A 21463-nucleotide genomic window follows, 5' to 3' on the forward strand; every position below is an offset into this window, starting at 1 on the left:
GGTTTCATTGTGAACATAAAATTAAACATTGACTTGAATTACAGGAAGCAAAGAACTATGTTGAGGCAATAGTTTGAGCTGAGAACTTCAAATGTACATATTTGCAGGTACTAGTAGTACAATATAGATTTGGACATATTTGCAGGTACTAGTAGTACAATATAGATTTGGACATATTTGCAGGTACTAGTAGTACAATATAGATTTGGACATATTTGCAGGTACTAGTAGTACAATATAGATTTGGACATATTTGCAGGTACTAGTAGTACAATATAGATTTTGACCTATTTGCAGGTACTAGTAGTACAACATAGATTTGGACATAATTGCAGGTAGTACAAAATAAATTCTACTCTTTAAATTGTGGAATTTTAATAAAATGTTTTTTCTTGACCACTTAAAGTATAATATACATCATTTGTAACTTGAATATATGGGTATATTCTTGACATGGGCATGGATAGAATCTAAAGAATGTTCATTTCACTGCACTATGTTGTGCCTAGTATAGCTGATGGCTAAAATATAGCTAACAAAGCCAGTGACTACAAGGGCCTTTACCTTAAATAATCATAAAATTGCTCAAAGTTAAAAAAGACTATTTATCTGAATAATGTTGAAATTTCAAATTATCTATATTTGATCTGTCCTTTCTTCTCTAGGAGGTTTAAATGCCTTTTCTAAGAAACAAAAAAACAAACCAAAAAAAAATGGTAAATCATTCAGGGAAAACATATGAAACCCATGATGGATTTTATTTTTGTATACTTGCCAAGGAAACCAATTTTTTAGCAAAATAAATAAACATATAATGTAAATTTATATATAATACATTGTTCATCTTAAATTAAGTCAAAGTAAAGATCATGTGAGGTACGAATATGAAAACACTCAAATTATTGTAACATTTCATTCAAATGATAAGAATACTGTTGTTTCTATTTAGAAAGAGGTGAAAAGTATAAATTGCAATTGGTTCTGCTGATACTTAACAAATTGGTAGGGTACTGTGTTGATTTGTTTTGCCTTGACCCTTCTAGTGTCTCTTATATCTAAGTAACCATAAATGAATGTTACAAGAAAATCAGTTGACATTCCCTAGAACTGAGAGGCAGTAAAGAAAACAAAGAATAATATTCATCAAGAACAAAGGAAAATGAATGTAACTTTAAAACTGGTGAAAACACTGTTTTGAGACCCTTTTGTCCATTTTCAGGAATAGGAGGATCCCAATTCTCCAAAAAGCAATATCATATAAAAATAAGAAGATGTGGTATGATTGCCAATGAGTCAACTTTTTACAAGAGACCAAATCGGCCTTTCTTTTGCACAAGGTAAATCATGCCAAAATGTCAAGAGGATCAACTATAAGCAAATTTATTGTGAAAAACATTGTGTCTACAGACGTAATACAACAAGCAAGACGACAAAAATGAGGACACAACCATACCATACTATGACCACAGATTATTGCAGTTGTTTATGTACCATAATGATCATATTTGTATCACCATGGATGAATGATTGGTTCCAGAGTAACAACTATTTTTCGATGCCAACTTTAAACCTTAAGCGGATTCAGATATTATCAAGACTACAACTCTTTTTAAAGTTCAGACAAATCAGAAAACATGTTTTGGTTGTAATGGTTAAATAAATTCCCTATTAGAGCAAAAATAAAACACTTGATTACGACCAAAATGAACATATGCTTGGTCTGATTTGGATCATTACTTTGTGAAAAGTTTCTTGTGTTTTGCATTAACAATTTGGGATGACAAATTAAAAGAAAACATAGCATTGTTCAATAGTTTAATGCTATGGCCTTTCTCATAATTTCAAAAGAAGCAAGAGGGCTTAAATTCACCAACAGTAATCAGAAAAAAAAACTGTTTCTTTGGGTAAAAGTTCCATAAAAAATAGGTATAGCACAAAACTAAATTTATCCCAAATAACAAATGTGTCTAGGGAAGACGAATATAGGAGAAGTGAAAATATTCTATCTATGCTTCATTTAAAATGTTTATGTAATAAGGCTGCAATGCAATGAATTACACATGTGGAATTACACCACTGTTAAAATATCTACAAATACACACATTCTTATTTTTAAGTGAATGGAATCTTCAGATGATAGGAATCTTTAAATATTTCCACAGATATAGAGTGATAATGGTAAGTGATGACACTGTTTTTATCACATATGTAGCACTTAATTGTAGTTTTTCTTCACTATCTTTTAGATTTTATTCTATTTGTCCGAACTGGCATAGGTTCTTGTCCATGCTCGGGCTGAAAAAAAGAAAGAAATGGCTACAATGAAAGGCAAGTCATGGCACAATAAAAGCAAAATAAGACAAACAACTACAAACCATCTTAATCATCATGGTTTTAAAATGCTAGTTCACAGGAAGACTAAACCCTACGTAGACACATTATTCTGGTCAGCTCACAGCCAGGGATCAAACCCAAGACCTCCATGACTCAGGGTAAGCTCACTGCTATGCAACCACTTAGGCAGGCTTTTTAATGGAAACCATAGATATTGTGGAAACAATGGTGATAACCCCCGCCCCAGAAAAAAATCCAAGGTCTTTGGAGGCAGTATTAACATACTGCAGACAAACAATTTTAATAGTTTTTCATCAAAGGAATAATTTCACAAAATTTAGATGGGAGATATTAAAGGGATTATTCCCCACATCTGGTCCTGATATCACTGTAGCGGAAATTACTAAGGTTACAGAAGCAATTAAGTGTATTTGATGATTTACATACAATTGTATTTCTAGCATTAGCTTCTTCATAATTTCACCCTAAATCACACAGAATTACAATTCCATAATTCAAAAGTATATGAAAATATTTGCTAAAACCATACTCCTAAATAAATGGAGAATGTGTACATGGGATAAAGAGGATGCCCCGCTTGCATATAACGTTATAAAGGGACAAAACTAGAGAACTATAATAGTGACACCATCAAAATTCCAACTTGATCTGAATTTTGTGGTAATAAGCATTGTGTATAAGTTTCATAACATTTGGATGAGGCAAACTGAAGTTAGAGAACGGAAGAAAGATAATAATAATTGTTTTCTTTATAAACAGACATTTGATACACACTATACGTCAAAATAATTCTAAGAATGATACAGTGTATCCCTAAGTTTGAGTTGAAGAAGTTACAGATGCTTAAAATAAATTGAAAATTGATAAAGGTCCTCACAAAAAATACTTTGCTAATTGAATAAACTTTTTCCCATAACAGTACATATAATATAATAATCTCAGATTTTACTCAGTACTATAAATCCTCACCTCTCTCTATAGCCTGTGCTTCATTTGTTTTCCATTCTTCTGCTACATCATTTGCTAAGGGATCATCTGGATTAGGTGCACTTAATAAAGCTTGTATTGATAATAGAACAGTTCTTATCTGTAATGCAGGACTCCATTTATCTGAAAATTTAGTGGACAATAATCTATAGCTACATTGAACCCACCTTGCCATCTTGTATTGTTAACTTTTTGAATTCCATTTCTTGCAGTCAATCAATGCAGCATACATTTTTTAAGTTGACCAAGTTGCTTAAATCTAAGTCATTGGTCTCTGGTGGATAGTTGTCTCATCGGCAACCATACCACATTTTCTTATTTTCAAATCAATGTGAACAATACATGTACATGTATGTATGTGGCAGACAAGAGGTAGAAAAGTGACAGATCTGAAAATGAGTGACAGTATAGTTTTTAATTCTGAGGCTTAATACAAACTAGAACTGTGAGTGAACTCACAATAGTATACCGGACCCCGCTTGGAGTTATGTTTACAAGAGACTATTACCATATATTGCAATATTGAAGTAAGTATTTGATTATCTCCCCTTTAACAAGTAGGACTGGGACTATTTTCCTACAGGCACATCCTCATTGAGAGTTCTGCCACTGTATTAAGTTTCATCAATATCTGTCTTGCTTTTAATGAGCTGCCATTACATGTACCAGGCACATCAACAGACAGACATAAGGAAAGGATGATTCCTATATACTCCAAAACTTTGTTAGCAGTGGTATAAAGATGGGTGACAACAGATAACAAACTCGGAACATGATATACTGACATATAAATGCTAACGAAGATCAAAGACAGATAATTTATTTTATCAGATCTTGTTTTAGTGTAAATCAAGACATTATACTACCAAAAATTCATTAATAATGACCCTACAGTCACACAAGATATTACTTTCTCTTCAGCTCTAAAACACCGAAAATGAATAGAAATCTCACAATTATAAAAGACAGTTCTGCATACAACCAAGGCCAAATACAGTATTCAAAGAAAATCCTGTAGACACAAAATCAGTTTTATTAACCTTGACTGCAGAAATATTAATGATTAACACAAGACAAAGGAGAGGGTGTATACTTTAAATATCTCTCAGAAATGATGAATTAAAACTATACATTCACAGTTCAAGAAGAATTCTTGAATGTAAATTTCACAAAACTGAGATACAGAGAACCCTGAAGTACCCTGAATGTCCTGCTGATGGTATGCAAACAAGGATAAGATAGCATGGACTTCCACTACAAATAAGCATCTACACTCTGGAACAATATATTTAACCAGAGACAGGACCTTGGTGAACTAGACTGTGGAGACTAGTGTATTGATATAAACATTGATTTAGTGCTTTTTGTCGAGCCTTCGACTTTTGTCGAAAAAGCGAGACATAGCGATCCTACATTCCGTTCGGCATTGGCGTCCACAAATATTCACTATGTGGTTAAAGTTTTTGAAATTTTAATAACTTTCTTAAACTATCCTGGATTTCTACCAAACTTGGACAGAAGCTTGTTTATGATCATAAGATAGTATCCAGAAGTAAATTAAAAAAAAAAATTTCCTGATTTCTGTATTTTATTATAAATGGACTTAGTTTTTCTGCCAGGAAACAGTATACATTCACTCTGTGGTTAAAGTTTTTAAAATTTTAATAACTTTCTTAAACTATCCTAGATTTGTACCAAACATGGACAGAAGTTTGTTTATGATCAAAAGCTAGTATCTAGAAGGAAATTTTTATTAAAATTTTGTACTTGTTTATCCATATTTTACTTATAAATGGACTTAGTTTTTCTTCAAGTTAACATTACATACAGTCTGCAGTTAAATTTTTTAAAACATTTATTAGATTCATAAACTATCCTGGATTTTCACCAAACTTGGACAGAAGCTTCTTAAAATAAAAAAATTTATCGAGAGGAATATTTTTATTAAATTTTTTCCTCATCTCATTTTTGTTGAGCCTGCGATTAACAGCAAAAGTAGGCGAGACACTGGGTTCCGTGGAACCCTTACGAATTTTTTGACACTGTGTTTTGTTTTATTTATTACATGGTGTAACATTTTCAGTATTTCACAAAAGGCTTTAAAAATATTTACTTCTTTTTTTATTGTGACAAAGAAAAAGGAGGAGCAATGCAACAGGACAAGACATAATGTGATATTTGTTGGCGTCTCGTCTCAATCCTCAATTTCAATTGAATTCTGTTTGAATCAAATTTGGAAATTTTTGCATGCATGATTTTTTTCAATTGTTGTTCGGTAGATATATTTCTGTTTGAGTTAAATTCAGAAATTTTTACGTGCATGAATTTTTTCAATTGTTGTTATGTAGATATAAGATCATACAATGAGAGATTAATAATTTTGATTTCAGCAAATCTGCATATAATAAGGCTATCAAAATTTAAAATGAGTTATGTTTGCCAAAACCTATACCATGCCAATTTTCAATATAATAAAAACAATGCAAAAATTTATGAAATTTCAGAAACCTACCTTTTAATATATCTAGACATATTCTGCCAAGTTTATCTATATTAGGATGATATATTTTAGTCATAAATCTAACTTTCGGTGCTGACATTGGATATTCTTCTGGTAAAAACAATTCTAATTGAAATGTACCATTTTCATAGGGAGACTGTAAATATAAAAGTACATTTATATCATAGGTGGCCAAACTCAAATCTCAATCAGTCATAAAATTTCTTTTTTCAAAGAAATGAATGGAGTTTTAATCAGTTTAAAGGCAGACTCAACTTAAATGAACATCAAACTGATTACCTAATGGTTGACATCTTGAATACATTACTTACTTTATTAGTATCATATTTTTAAATAATTGCAAAGTGCAAACACATAGAAAAATAATAGAATTATATATTGTTTTCTTGTAAAAAGTTAATAAAATTGCTTACCAGTTACAACTTTTGATCTTTTTTCAAAGATGCAGTATTTAACAAATACATCAAAATAATAAAACTAACAAGCATTCTGAGAGTATTGCATGGCAATACATAGTCCCCTTCCGGGTAAAAAATTCATTTTACTGGGGCAAAATACTAACTTGTTCTATAACTTGTCATGGTGTAAACAAAAAGTAAATATCATGTCAATATCTTCAAGCATGACTAAAAACAGTGTGGAAAACTGTTTATATGAGTGAAAAAACATTAGATATGATTAATAGCTCTCTAAAATTAGATATGATGTAATACAGTGTATATCTATTTTCAAATTATAATCAAATATAATTTTAAAATAGTTCCAAATAATATAGATTTGTAACTTATCTATAAAATATCAACAACTTTTATCTACACAATGTAATGTATTGAAATATATACATTAATAAAAATAGATTATTATCTAATTAAATGATATCTCTTCATAATTTTTTTTTTATATATATAGCATTCTGAAAATTAGTTTATACTAAATAAGATCAAATAACAAACAAACCTGCCAAAAAATTCTTCAAATAATTTAACAAAGAATGTCTTTTAAAAAATGGGTTATCTCCCTTTGTACAGAAATATGGTTTAACATAGTACTCTAACATAAGATATGGTCCATAACTCTGGACTAACTCATCAGACCGGAACAAAATTTGAACTTGATCTATAACTTGTCATGATAAAACTATATACCAAATATCAAATCAATATCTTCAAGAACGAAGAAAAAAAGTGTGGAAAGCTGATTTGCCAGACTGACGGATGGACAGACAGACGGAGTGCAAACCTAAAGTCCCCTTCAACTTCGTGGGTAGGGGACTAATAATGAATCAAAGAATCTGGTTAAAATAAATAACTTTCTCATAGTTATCTTTAATTCAGGGAATTTAATTAAATATCATAACGAGAAATAAAGTTCCAACTCCCTCAAGCAAAGTTAAAGTGAATTTGGCTATTCTTTTTATGTCCCTTTTGTTCAAATACAAAATGTAGCTCCCTCAAGTAGTTATACATCCTTGGCTTTCAAATTCTAAGTTTGATCTTTCCTGATAAAGGTTAATGAATGTAAATCAAGAAAACTCAAAAGCACTTTTGATGCACTGAATTTATAAAGTATCATTTTCACTGAATATTAGTGCAAATTTGTTTGTTTATATTTTGTAAATTATCAAGAAAACAAATCAGTTCCCCATATTCCCTTTCATTTCCTAATAGTGAAAGATAATCTAGATCATCAACCTCCTTCCTGTTACATGTATCAATTTCTATCCATGAGATTTTGATTTATTCTTCAAATAATAACTTGTCCCTTTACTATTTAAATAAACTGTTAACACAGAGATACATGTCTCGCCTTTTTGTTATTTTGATAATGCAAATATTGAAATTAAAATAGTTCAACATGTAAGTTATACATATATTCAAAGTCAATGAACCATGACTGAAAGTACAGAGCTAAACAATCTCCACAGAAATAAGCTATGGCTTATACAACTGCATACCAAATACCATTGACTTATCATAAGTCGTTCCCTTTAAACAAACTTAACACAAACATTAACTTGTAAACTATGTAAAAGTTTCAAAGTCAATGAACCATGATAAGGGGGTGGGGCTATATAATCTCCATGGAAATGAGATTCATACCAACTATCACTGACTTAACATTAGTGGTTCATCTTAAAGTGATAGTCTGATACATGTTTGTAAAACTAAGCAAAAGATTCAAAGTCAATAGACCATGGCTGAGGGGTAAGGACCAAATATTCTCCATGGAAATAAATTAGATGGGCTAATGCTTATATAACTGCATACCAATTATCATTGACCTACCACCAATGGTTCTCCTTGAACTGACCTAATCACAAACTTATACATGTAAACAAAGCAAAAGTTTCAGACAATAGACCATGACTGAGGGGGCAGGGCCAAACAATCTCCATGGAAATGAAATATGCCAATGCTCATGCTTATACAACTGCACACCAAATATCATTGACCAATAACTAGTGGTTCCCCATAAACTGACCTAATCACAAACTAATACATGTAAACTAAGCAAAAGTTTCAAAGGCAATAGACCATGACTGAGGGGGCAGGGCCGAATAATCTCCATGGAAATGAGATGTGCCAATGCTAATACAACTGCATACCAAATATCATTGACCTACCACTAGTGGTTCACCATAAACTCATAAAAGTAGACCTAATCACAAACTAATACATTTGAACTTTGGTGGATAGTTGTCTCATTGGCAATCATACCACAGGCACATCTCCTTATTTTCATATTAAGGCTATACACATGTATGTAGACATTTTCAAAAATGTGTATATGACGTACATGTATATGACTTCATCCTGAAAATTGATCAAATAAAATTAAATCATCTTATATTCTGACATAAAGCTACCTCTTTTGGACCATCAACTACTACTTTAAAATATCTTGCATTACATTCATCTGGAATTGCCTTAATACCCTGTACTGGCTCTGTCATCAATCTCTGTGTCTCCTACAAAATATTACTGGATAAATTACTCTGATCAACATAACAACATCAATCTACATACAAATGAACACGTCAATTGTTTTGCATAAAGGTTTTTTTTTAACTTCATTCTCAAATATAATGCTTCGTCAAGCGCAGCCTGATATGACCGTAGAGATCAAACCCTGAACAGTTCGGGCAAGTTTGGACACAATATTCAAGCTTGATACTGTCTGAATTTGGATTGTGATGAAGTTTTTGACATAATATAGGTTTCTGACACAAAATAAATGTGGTCAAAGATCTAAAAAATTTGAAATTTTTGCGGTACAAAATGTAGTATAAAAAGCGTGTCAAACTAAATATGACAAAAATCAATCAGAATTTCTGCTATATAGAATAATAATTCAAAATTAGGCATTTGTTGAATGCATTTATCCCTTCAAACTTTAAATATTCTTTAAAAATAAAGTATACCAAAGAGTGAGATGCATTTAACGGTGTCATACTTTACATGTTACAAATTTGACTTGATAGAGGATTGCTGCTAACAAGGAAGCTATATTGAACCATGAGTTCTTATACATGTAGTAAAGTTGAAATCCTCCTTTCAAAAGTTTTACGGACGCCATCATGACTCGGTTTACAATGGAATACATGATTCTGTGTCACAGATGGCCATGAATATGTTCTAATTGTCCTCGCCACAATCCAATCTTCTTTGATCGATTGTGACATCACAAAATGTGACTTGATGCAGAATTTCTAACCATGAGCAACACGACATATGCCACATGTAGAGCAGGATCTGCTTAACCTTCATTTATTGCAGAGATCACACCCAGGTTTTTGGTTGGGTTCATGTTGATCAGTCATTTGTTTTCTATGAAGGGTTTTGTAGACTTTTGTCTTTTCATTTCATTTTTTTATGCCCCACCTAGGGGCAGTATGTTTTTCGATCTGCGCGTCGGTTCGTTCATCAGTCCGTTCGTCTGTCCCGCTTCAGGTTAAAGTTTTTGGTCAAGGTAGTTTTTGATGAAGTTGAAGTCCAATCAACTTGAAACTTAGTACACATGTTCCCTATGATATTAATCATCTTTCTAATTTTAATGCCAAATTAAGTGTTTTGACCCCAATTTCACGATCCACTGAACATAGAAAATGATGGGGCAAGTGGGGCATCTGTGTACTATGGACACATTCTTGTTTGGCCATGGTTTTGTTGGTTTCTCTGTGACTTTTGAATTTTGATTGTCCCTTTGGTATCTTCCAATTCCTTTTTAAAAAACTATTAGTGCTTAATTACTTGTATATGATAGTCACTAATGACTGAAAACAAATAAAATAGTATTTAGTATGTTATCATAATATTCTATAGTTTTATCCAGTTTTATTCACTCTTGAATAAAATTTTAACAGTTTATTGATTATTTTTCAATCATTTGCTGAATCAAGGTCTCCTCAACTTAGTACAATAAAAAACTAAACTAGTACAGGTAGATACATGTACATGTAAATAAGGGTGGGTAATAACAAAAATACTTGACACCATGGGAATTAAACAGGTCAGGAGAGAGGAAATGGGATGTGACAGTTTTCAACACATTTCACCAAACTGTTCCATGCTTACAATAGCACAAAATTTCTTAGGAGAAGACTGCACAGCTAAGCTCTAACACCAACCAGCATTTATTAAACATGATTTAAGTAAAAAGTAACAACCCTGATTTTGTTTCTAATTTAAACCTTTCATAAAAACCTGCAACTTTTACAGGGTGTTTCCAATTGTTAATGTGTTGAAAATACAGACAATCTGGACAATTAAACATGGACTATCCATACGAGAAACAGCAATGTAAATGTTAAGTTGGTAGAATGGATCAGCAAGTGCCATTTGCCATGTGTTATGTAATACAAATATACATGTACAAATTATACCTGAAGGGAGAACATAAATGGTAGAAGGGTCAATTCGAGTCTATACACCATGAGTAACTTTATATAACATGAGAGTGATCGAACTTTTTCCGTTTTATCTTAAATCATCTTTGAGGTGCATATGATTTACCACAATTTTGTATATTTGAATACCAAAAAGTATGAAAAGTAAAAATAACATGCAAAACCCACGTTAAAACCCAATAAACTTCAAGAGCTCATCAAGTAACACCTGTCTTATATTATAAAACACGAAGTCTAAAACGAACTACAGTAGTAATGACATTAACCCCTTTAGGGATACCGAGACTAGATTGATTTTCTGATTTGGACGCCCACTGAACATCACTCTCGATTCAGAATCCAAAATGGGATTCTGAAAAAGATAATTTGATTGATTACTAAATGATGTATTGCACAAAAGGCTAGATCTCAACAAGAATATGAATTGGATACACCTTAAATCGTTTTTTGTACACCATTACATAACATCACAAACGTTATCGTAATATTTTGATGTCACAACGGAAAATGTCTGACGCTGCGACACCACAACCTAAATGAGATTGATGTATGACGTCAACAGTTCAAGTGTCTCATATTCTAGGGTCAAGTGTTGAAGATAACAAATAATGATAATGTCCATTATACCGGCATTACCGATATTCAAATAGACCGGCATGACTGATATCAAAATCAACAGGGGACCAACCCTTATTCGACATCCGAATTGTTAATGATATATTGGACTGTATGTAATTTAGAACAATAATTTTAAGGTATTTCTAGCTAACACCGAAATAAGACTACAGTGAAATATTAAAAATTAATAACGGAGACAAATTTTTGTTTTAACTCTTCAAAATCATGGCAAATTATGTTTAAGAAAAGTATGAAATCATTTCTAAATCCCGACAATTTTTGGGGGAAATATAAATGGCACCTTTATGATTCGACGGGGTAAATTCCCAGGTACAGTGGCCATTCTTTTCTTTTCCGAATAATAAAAGTCTTGTTTATCTGTTTATGAGAGAACCAAAACGTTTAAAATGGCGTTTTCCCGGAAGTTACAATTAGGTTCTTTCGCCCCAGTGCGACTCGCCAACAATCTGTGTTTGTTTGTATATGCATAGATATAATAGCCATGGCTATTATATCTATGGTATATGTTACACTACAAATTGGAGTTCAGTAGGATCAATAATGATTTTAGTACACACCGGAATTGTAATATCTTCTAGTAGAGATTTTATCCAGTACAAATCAAAATTCCAATATCTACTGATTTCACATGATGACCATGGATATGTTCCAAATGCTTGAACCACAATCCAGTCTTCTTTTCATCGAATTTGACCTACCCGATTAGCCTTAACACCAGGTTTGTACTTACACGAGCAACACGACGGGTGCCACATGTGGAGCAGGATCTTCTTACCAACCCGGAGCACCTGAGATCACCCCGGTTTTTGGTGGGTTCGTGTTGCTTATAGTTTATAGTTTTGAGTGTTGTGTTTTATTTATTGTTTGTCTTTCCGTCTTTTTTCGTTTTTTGCCATGGCGTTGTCAGTTTTTTGTTAGACTTATGAGTTTGAATATTCCTTTGGTATCTTTCGCCTCTCTTTTACCAAAAAAAAAAAGACACAATAAAGAAGTATTTTGTTTATAATTATATTATCGGAAATAAACTAATGTAATCAAACTTGTCACATGTTAAATCAAAAAGAAAAGAGGTAGGGCCAATTTCTTATAAACTTAAAACTGGTTTACATAGTAAACCCTCTTCATTTGCACAAGGAAAAGCAAAATTGTTTTGACTTGGGACAGGCACATAAAGAATGTGGCTGGTTTAAATGTTTTTCTAAGCGCTCAACTCTCCCCTAACCGGGACAGTGGTGTAACAATTTTAAAAATCAGTTGCAATTGGCTAGATCGGTACGACGCACAAAAATAACTAACATAAAAGCAATAGACATAAAGCATATACATAAGAGTACTCCAGTCACCGAATGTTAGTTCAAAGGCAATCACAACTTATAAATAAATCAGACACAAGTATTAATCAATGCACACCCAACGGATTTAGTGAAAAGACCTCATAAACAGTATGAGAATGACCGTCTTGTGCAATGCCAAAAATATGTCAACAGTATCGACAGGATGTAGGATCATGAGTTCTCAAAACTGTATATATATTTATATTTATATATTTAGTTATGTTTTAATTTTTTAAAAACAAAATCAATGTTAATACCGATAAAATAATAGTTAAAGATTTTATTACTGTGTTGAGTTGGTAATTTTTTTTTATTCGAGCGTCACTGATAAGTCTTTTGGCGTACATTTTTAAGCCTGGTATCTTAGTATGATGAGTTTATTTAATTAAATAAGAGAACTTCTTATGTTAGCACCCCATTATTCTCTATTCTCATCCAATTATTCTCTATTCTTTTTTTTTTTGCCCATTCTTTAGTCTTTTTCCATTATTCTCTATTATATAAACACCCCACCAAGACCTTCATTCGTGCATATGTCTAGTTATACAAAAATTTTCAAAAAGAATTTATATTTAAATCTTTAAGCATATAGTTGACATAATATTCAAATCTTAGGAGATAATATGAAGCCAGTGAAAAATATTTATTTATATTGTGTCATAGATCAAACTTATTCGTTCAGCGTATGTGTAACAAAAAATTTGTTCCGGCGTGACATTTGTTCCGCCGGAACTTATTTCATGGGAAATATGTTCCACCAGGATTTATATCACAGAAAATTTATACCCGGAATATATATAAGGAAATATGTTCCAGCGCTGTAAAATTTGTTTCGGAACTAATTTTTTTGACAAAATGTGAAATAAGTTCCAGAACAAAAATCACAGCTCCATGAATTTTATTCCAATATTAAATGTTTAAAAAATGTGAAATAAATTTCCTGTGATATAAGTTCCAAAGGAATATATTTCATAGAAATCAATGAATAAGTTCCGCTCGAACCTATATTTCACAGAAAATAAGTTCCTTTGCAACATATTTCACAGGGGCAATGCAAGCTGGATGCTGTACTGAGCTTCATGGGTTACATTTGCAATCGAAGGCATGATTGCAACTCTCAGAAGAAGAAAAGAAATAAAAGCGATGGTAATGTATTATAATTTGTTTTTGTTTGTGTTTTATGTCGTATTCCTCTTTGTTTCCGGTTAACTGTCATGGGTGTTATAGTTTTACGTGATGCATTAACCTTATATCAAGCAAAACATTCTATAAGTGTACCTGACAAATTTAATACTCATCATTGAAGTCTTTAAACAACACGAGAGCATTCAAAATATGGTAAATCTTTTAGAAATTCAAATTAAGTCAGCATAATATTGTAAGTAGATAATATGATTAAAAAAACAAATGCTATACTCAATATGATCCCTTTTGGATGTTTACACTTTTTATTTATTACATTATCAATATGATACATGTTTTTATGATGTACTTGAAATTTGAATGAACACTTTAAACTCACTGATGACAATGCTCAGTATTAAAGATAACTTGTATAACAGTGGAACATATTTCACAGACAAAGAACTTATTTCACCAGGTAAGGAACAAATCTCACAAACTTGAAACTTATTTCACCACGTAAGGAACAAATTTCACAAACCCAAAATTTATTTCACAAGGTAAATTGTGGAACTTATTTTATAGAGATGGAGCAAATTATATAGAAATTATCTGTGAAAAAAGTTCTCCCAGAATATATTTCCTGTGATATTTATTCCACTGGAACTTTTTTCACAGGAACAAATTTTGGCTCACATATGTTAACTTGTTTTTGTTTAAATGTCTTTTTGATCGAGTTAAGCCATTTCAATTGATATTTTATAGTGCGTCTTTTTATGTTGTAATGTGACACAACTGTCTCAGGTTAGGGTGAAGGTTGGCGCCTGCAAGTTAAAACGTTTAAACCCGCTGTATTTTTATACGCCTATCCTAAGTCAGGAGCGTGTTGTTCAGTCGTTGTCGTTTGTTGGTGTGGTTCATAGGTGTTTCTCGTTTCTCGTTTTTTATATAGATTAGACCGTTGGTTTTCCTGTTTGAATTGTTTTACGTGACTAGTCATTTTGGGGCCCTTTAATTTTATAGCTTGCTGTTCGGTGTGAGCCAAGGCTCCGTGTTGAAGGCCGTATTTTGACCTATAATTGATAACTTTTTATACATCGTGACTTGGATGGAGAGTTGTCTCATTGGCACTGATACCGCATCTTCGCATTTATATTTACATCATGTATTGAAAATATTTATTCAAATCATAGTAATCATGACCAAACAATTTAGGGTTTAACGATAAGTGAAATTGTGTACGTTAGAATACGTATGTGAATGTATGCGTAATTTTACAATGGTTGTGGAAGTGCACGTCTTGTCTACAATAAATCGAGAATGTTTATTTCTCATATTCCTCATATAATATTCCAAATTGTCTGTGAAAACGTAAGCTTTTTAATGCAAAGGGAGGCAACTCGAACTTACTAACTTAGGTTTCATATCGACAGCTGATGGTGCTCTATAAATGATGGGTGCTTTATAAGCAGGCGAGTGATTTAGACCTTACTGTCCCAAACTGTCGTTTGAGTAAATTTTAGAAAAAAATTCTCATTTTCAAGTACACTATACAACAATTTAAGACATTGAAATCTTCCCTCAGGACCTCATGTTCAAGTTGACACCAATATCTTGTTTTTGGCTTAACCATGCTTTCGGATGTATGAGGGTCTGGATGGGGGTATTTTAATATTCTTTCTTTATCTTTAACAAAATAACGCTTCTCATGAAAATGATTTTACTATTCAATTTTTCTATAATATTGATGTTCATGATTTCTTTATTCTCAATACTGTAATCAGTATTGTATTTCCTATTTTTTTTTAATAATCCGCAGTTTTTCTTTATACTTGTGCACACGATTATTCTCTATCCTTTATTTTTCTTCTTCTCATCACGAGATTCGTACAGAAATATAATATCAAAAGCAGACGTTTCCATCTTTGATGTAAATGCTCTATCATGGCTATCATGCATAAACCTAAGCATTTCATACTGTTTACAATACACTTTTTTCCCATGTGTATTCAGTATTTTTAAGTAACATAGTATTGCTATGTATTGTCTTCGGATACAAATTAATTAAATTTGGATAGCGATGTCCTTCGATGCAACATGTGACAAAAACATGTAAAATACTGTTTAAAATGCCTTCAGCAGGATGTAGCGCTGAATAATTTTTTGATTTACGGAAATATGTAAAATCGTGAAGCAATGTTTAAAGTACAAATGTTTATGATATAGTCTCTCTAATATTCATTTTCCTTTATGATTTGATAACCTCTATATTTTGACCATGCGAGTGAAACAAATACAGGGGAAATTGGTCCTACTCCAATCTAATTAAAATATAGACCTCTGATTTCGTTATCCTCATAAGAGCTAGGTCTATATTTGAATTAGATTGACCCTACTCCTCTATATACTAGTAGTTATTGCAGAGGTGTCACACGTTATGTAAGTTTGACCATGTTAGGACATTACTAGTATTTGCATTCTAGAAGGCACATTACTATTGAAACTTTGCAGGTTTCTAAATCCTTTTTGTTTCTTATATATATCTTAAAGTCCTATGTTAAATGGGATTGCGGCGAAATATGTATACAATGATCTGATGAGTAAAGCCTTTTTTCAACTAATTTTACATTTTTTTCTATTGCTGTATTGTTACATCTCTGTCCCAAATTAGTAGTTGGATTAAGCGTTCACAAACTTATGTAACCCTGGGATATGATGTGCTATCCACGAGCAGTCATTAGACTGTAATCCAGTGGCTGCCGTTTTATGTTGTCTGATAGAATGTTTTTTCGCTAACTAGTATATATTGTTTTTAGCACAAATACGACCGTTAGTGTCTGCTGGGAATATTATACTATTTTTATATAGATGTAGAGGTAGATTACCAAATGGATGATGATCATGGGTGGCTGTTTAACGTCGAGTGGCAAATTGAATGCGTATTCAGGACGAGAACATGATAATGTAATACGAATATAAACCCTGATTTGTACTATAATGACACGCTGTGCCGGATTATTAACGTACTAGTTCACAAGGTCAGAGTCCACAGGCAGACATGCCACCCTACCCGGACACGTTATTCTGATTCTGAGCCGACCATTTTTTTTTCTCTTACACCTAAATGCCGCGTGCTTAGCAGAGAAGCAGTAAATACCACTTTTTAAAGTCTGGTTTGACCCGGTCGGGTTCGAACCCCGGCCTCCTGCACTCGAGACGAGCACGCTACCATGACATCACCGAGGTCTTACCAATGGGAAATATGGTGAAGTCAGAATTAGCCCCTTCCAGTAAAAGAACCATCAATTAATGATTAAATGTTAAGCTACCGATAAAATACAGGAACAAGACATGTGTTTTTAAATCTTAATGTCGTATGATTAATTTTATGTTGAGTCTTTAAGATAAAAGTTTCCCTACAAGTATTACGTAAACATAAAATTATTAATGATCCATTTCAAAAGAGATCAAGGTCAGACGAATCATGACAGACGGACATTTACATCTAATATTCATTCCATACACCAAATAAAGTTAACCTATTGAGTATAGCATCTGATAAACAGACAAAACCAAAGAAACTTAACATAGTTCAGATGAACCTTGCCTGTCGAACATGTACATCTTACCATTATTCCATGCACCAAATGTAGCTGACCTATTGCTTATAGTGTTAAATAAAAGGACAAAATCACGAAAACTTAACATTGACCAATGAACCATGAAAATCAGATCAAGGTCAGATGAAACATGCCAGACAGACATGCACACCTGACAATTATTCCATACACCAAAATAGTTGATATATTGCTTACAGTATCTGAGATACGGACTTGACCACGAAAACTTAAACTTGGTCACTGATCCATGAAATGAGATCGTGGTCAGGTGACCCCTGTCTGACGGACATGTAGACCTTGCAAAGAAACCAATACACCAAATACAGTTGATAAGTGAGTATTTCAAATGACAATCAATTGTAGTTTTTTTTTTCAAGCAATCACTGCTCACTTAGTGCTCCAGGAAAATGAGACCAAGGACAATGGACATATGACAGACGAAAACTTCGTTACATAGACATCTGCCGCATACTAGGTACGAATCTTTATACTAGTAGTTTACGCCGTCACCGTCGCCCACGGATAGTTATCCCAATATCTGCGCATTATGCAACTTTCTTTACAGGCGAAACAAGAACCATGTGAATTCATCGCATATCATAGGTAAATTAAGACAAGTGCATATTTACATGCACCTCACGGTAAATTTTCACCACGTGAACTAGGCTTTAAAAATACAAACAACCATCATATAGTCAAATGTTACAGTTTATTTTTCGTGCTGATATTCGGGTAGATCCAAGGATTGATCACATGACACCATATGTTTTCATTTACCATCCCAATGTCCAATATGGGTGATAGTGATATTTTGCGCACGATTCGACTTGAACAAATTGATTGAAGATGAAGAGAAAAGAGGCAATATTCCATATAGTTAAGTTTAGACGACTCGGAAGATTTCAGTTTTACTACTAAGCAAACGGAAAAGAAAGATTGTTCACGGAAACATTTTATGGTTACAGTTTCTTTTGCAGTCAGTAAATTCGTAGACTTTATTTAATTTCAGCTTTTTAGGGCATGATTAGCTTTTTTTTTTTAAATATGATTTTATGAACATATATATATATATATATATATATATATATATATAAACAAGTCTAAATTGAAAACAACGTTCAAACCTATGATTGCGTTGGATAAAAACCGCAATTTTTATACGTGTGCATGCAAAACAAATTTCTTGTTAGAGGGGTCTAAATACAGCACAAACAACATTTTCCAAAAGACCAAAAAAGTGAAAAAGTATATTTTAACAAAACGCATTTGACTAACAGGTCGAACAACAAATGTTCTTAAACCCTGCTGACTGCCATTGGCGATTGCCAAATAAACGGATCACCGATGTAATAAATGGATCTTAAATATAAATTTAATACTAAACAGAAAACAATAAACTTGCGGAAAGGATGTTAAATCGCAAACAAAAGGTGCAAAGGTTTTTGTACACCATATCCGGATTTCGACAATTAATGTCTCTTCAGTGATGTTAGGAATCGAAACGGTATTTGGAAAGCCATACAATTTACCTCAATTTAGGATAGACTCCTGAATTTTGAGGAGTCAAAATAGGATGAACGGATCATATAAACCCGAAGGCAAATATAATACAAGCCCAAACGAAAAAATATAAACAAGTCTAAATTGAAAACAACGTTCAAACCTATGATTGCGTTGGATAAAAACCGCAATTTTTATACGTGTGCATGCAAAACAAATTTCTTGTTAGAGGGGTCTAAATACAGCACAAACAACATTTTCCAAAAGACCAAAAAAGTGAAAAAGTATATTTTAACAAAACGCATTTGACTAACAGGTCGAACAACAAATGTTCTTAAACCCTGCTGACTGCCATTGGCGATTGCCAAATAAACGGATCACCGATGTAATAAATGGATCTTAAATATAAATTTAATACTAAACAGAAAACAATAAACTTGCGGAAAGGATGCTAAATCGCAAACAAAAGGTGCAAAGGTTTTTGTACACCATATCCGGATTTCGACAATTAATGTCTCTTCAGTGATGTTAGGAATCGAAACGGTATTTGGAAAGCCATACAATTTACCTCAATTTAGGATAGACTCCTGAATTTTGAGGAGTCAAAATAGGATGAACGGATCATATAAACCCGAAGGCAAATATAATACAAGCCCAGACGAAAAAATATAAACAAGTCTAAATTGAAAACAACGTTCAAACCTATGATTGCGTTGGATAAAAACCGCAATTTTTATACGTGTGCATGCAAAACAAATTTCTTGTTAGAGGGGTCTAAATACAGCACAAACAACATTTTCCAAAAGACCAAAAAAGTAAAAAAGTATATTTTAACAAAACGCATTTGACTAACAGGTCGAACAACAAATGTTCTTAAACCCTGCTGACTGCCATTGGCGATTGCCAAATAAACGGATCACCGATGTAATAAATGGATCTTAAATATATATATATATATATATATATATATATGTAATAAAATGCTCCCGGGGAGCAGCTTGACACGACCACAGAGGTCGAGACCTGAACAGTTGAGGCAAGTATGGACACTACATTCAAGCTTGATAGAGCTCTAAATTACGAAAAAAATCGTAAGGGTTCCGCGGAACCCAGTGTCTCGCCTACTTTTGCTGTTGTCTATGTTTTCAGTGTGATAGGGGAATGCACATAATAGATACAGTTAATGAAATGGTTTATGAATCTAATGAATGTTTTAAAAACTTTAACTGCAGACTGTATGTAATGTTAACTGGAAGAAAAACTAAGTCCACTTATAAGTAATATACGGAAAAACAGGAAAAAATTTATACAAAATTTCCTTCTAGATACTAGCTTTTGATCATAAACAAACTTCTGTCCAAGTTTGGTACAAATCCAGGATAGTTTAAGAAAGTTATTAAAATTTTTAAAACTTTAACCACAGAGTGAATGTAATGTTAACTGGCAGAAAAACTAAGTCCATTTATAAGTAAAATACGGATAAACAGGATTTTTTTTAACAAAATTTACTTTTGAATACTATCTTATGATCACAAACAAACTTCTGTCCAAGTGTGGTACAAATCCAGGATAGTTTAAGAAAGTTATCAAAATTTAAAAAACTTTAACCACAGAGTGAATGTTATGTTAACTGGCAGAAAAACTAAGTCCATATATGAGTAAAATACGGATAAACAGGATTTTTTTTTTTACAAAATTTTCTTCTGGATACTCTCTTATGATTATAAACAAGCTTCTGTCCAAGTTTGGTACAAACCTAGGATAGTTTAAGAAAGTTATTAAAATTTGAAAAACTTTAACCACAGAGTGAATGTTAATTTAACTGGCAGAAAAACTAAGTCCATTTATGAGTAAAATACGGATAAACTGGATTATGTTTTACAAAATTTACTTCTGGATACTATCTTATGATCATAAACAGGCTTCTGTCCAAGTTTGGTTGAAATGCAGGATAGTTTAAGAAAGTTATTAAAATTTCAAAAACTTTAACCACAGAGTGAATATTTGTGGACGCCGCCGCCGACGACATCACCGACGACGACGACGACGACGCCGACGGAATGTAGGATCGCATAGTCTGGACAATAATGACAGATTCAGCATTGCAAAAACCCCTAGCATTCAATTGTTCTTGAAATCAAACAAAGTTTAATTTGGGACCCTTTGGACATTAATGTGGACCAATTTGATAACGGGACCCAAATTAAAAATCTAAATACACGTTCAAATTCGGCATATCAAAGAACCCCAATAATTCAATTTTTGATGAAATCTAATCAAGTTTGATTGTGGTCCTTCTGGACCTCAAAGTGGACCAATTTAAAAACGGTACCCAAACTCCAAAATCTAAATACACGATTAGATTTAGCTTTAAAAAAACAACCTAGGAGTTCAAGACTCTGAATTAAACTCCATTGAAATTGGTCAAGAAATAAGCAATTCATACAAAGAATTTTCAAAGTATTGTTTTTGGCTCATA

At 32.5% G+C, this 21463-nt stretch overlaps 1 protein-coding gene across 1 annotated transcript; it reads right to left on the minus strand.

The window, feature by feature from the left end:
• Positions 1 to 358: 358 nt before the first annotated feature.
• Positions 359 to 11822, minus strand: LOC127703118 (ubiquitin-conjugating enzyme E2 N-like). Its single transcript, XM_052207566.1, has 5 exons — positions 11689 to 11822; positions 8730 to 8831; positions 5855 to 5999; positions 3325 to 3465; positions 359 to 2295 (listed from the first exon to the last, which is right to left on the minus strand). The coding sequence occupies exons 1-5, from the start codon at positions 11728 to 11730 to the stop codon at positions 2255 to 2257; spliced, it is 471 nt and encodes a 156-aa protein (XP_052063526.1). The 5' UTR covers positions 11731 to 11822; the 3' UTR covers positions 359 to 2254.
• Between the last annotated feature and the right edge of the window lie 9641 nt (positions 11823 to 21463).

This window comes from Mytilus californianus, unplaced genomic scaffold (genome assembly GCF_021869535.1).
Source record: "Mytilus californianus isolate M0D057914Y unplaced genomic scaffold, xbMytCali1.0.p SCAF_1, whole genome shotgun sequence".
NCBI lineage: Eukaryota > Metazoa > Mollusca > Bivalvia > Mytilida > Mytilidae > Mytilus > Mytilus californianus.

Coding starts and splice junctions, on each gene's coding strand:
- LOC127703118 (XM_052207566.1), bottom strand. CDS start 11,730: ATGGCCACTGTACCTGGGAATTTACCCCGTCGAATCATAAAG. Junction 8,832..11,688: donor TACCCCGTCGAATCATAAAG/GTGCCATTTATA, acceptor AATATTTTGTAG/GAGACACAGAGATTGATGAC. Junction 2,296..3,324: donor AGCACAGGCTATAGAGAGAG/GTGAGGATTTAT, acceptor TCTTTTTTTCAG/CCCGAGCATGGACAAGAACC.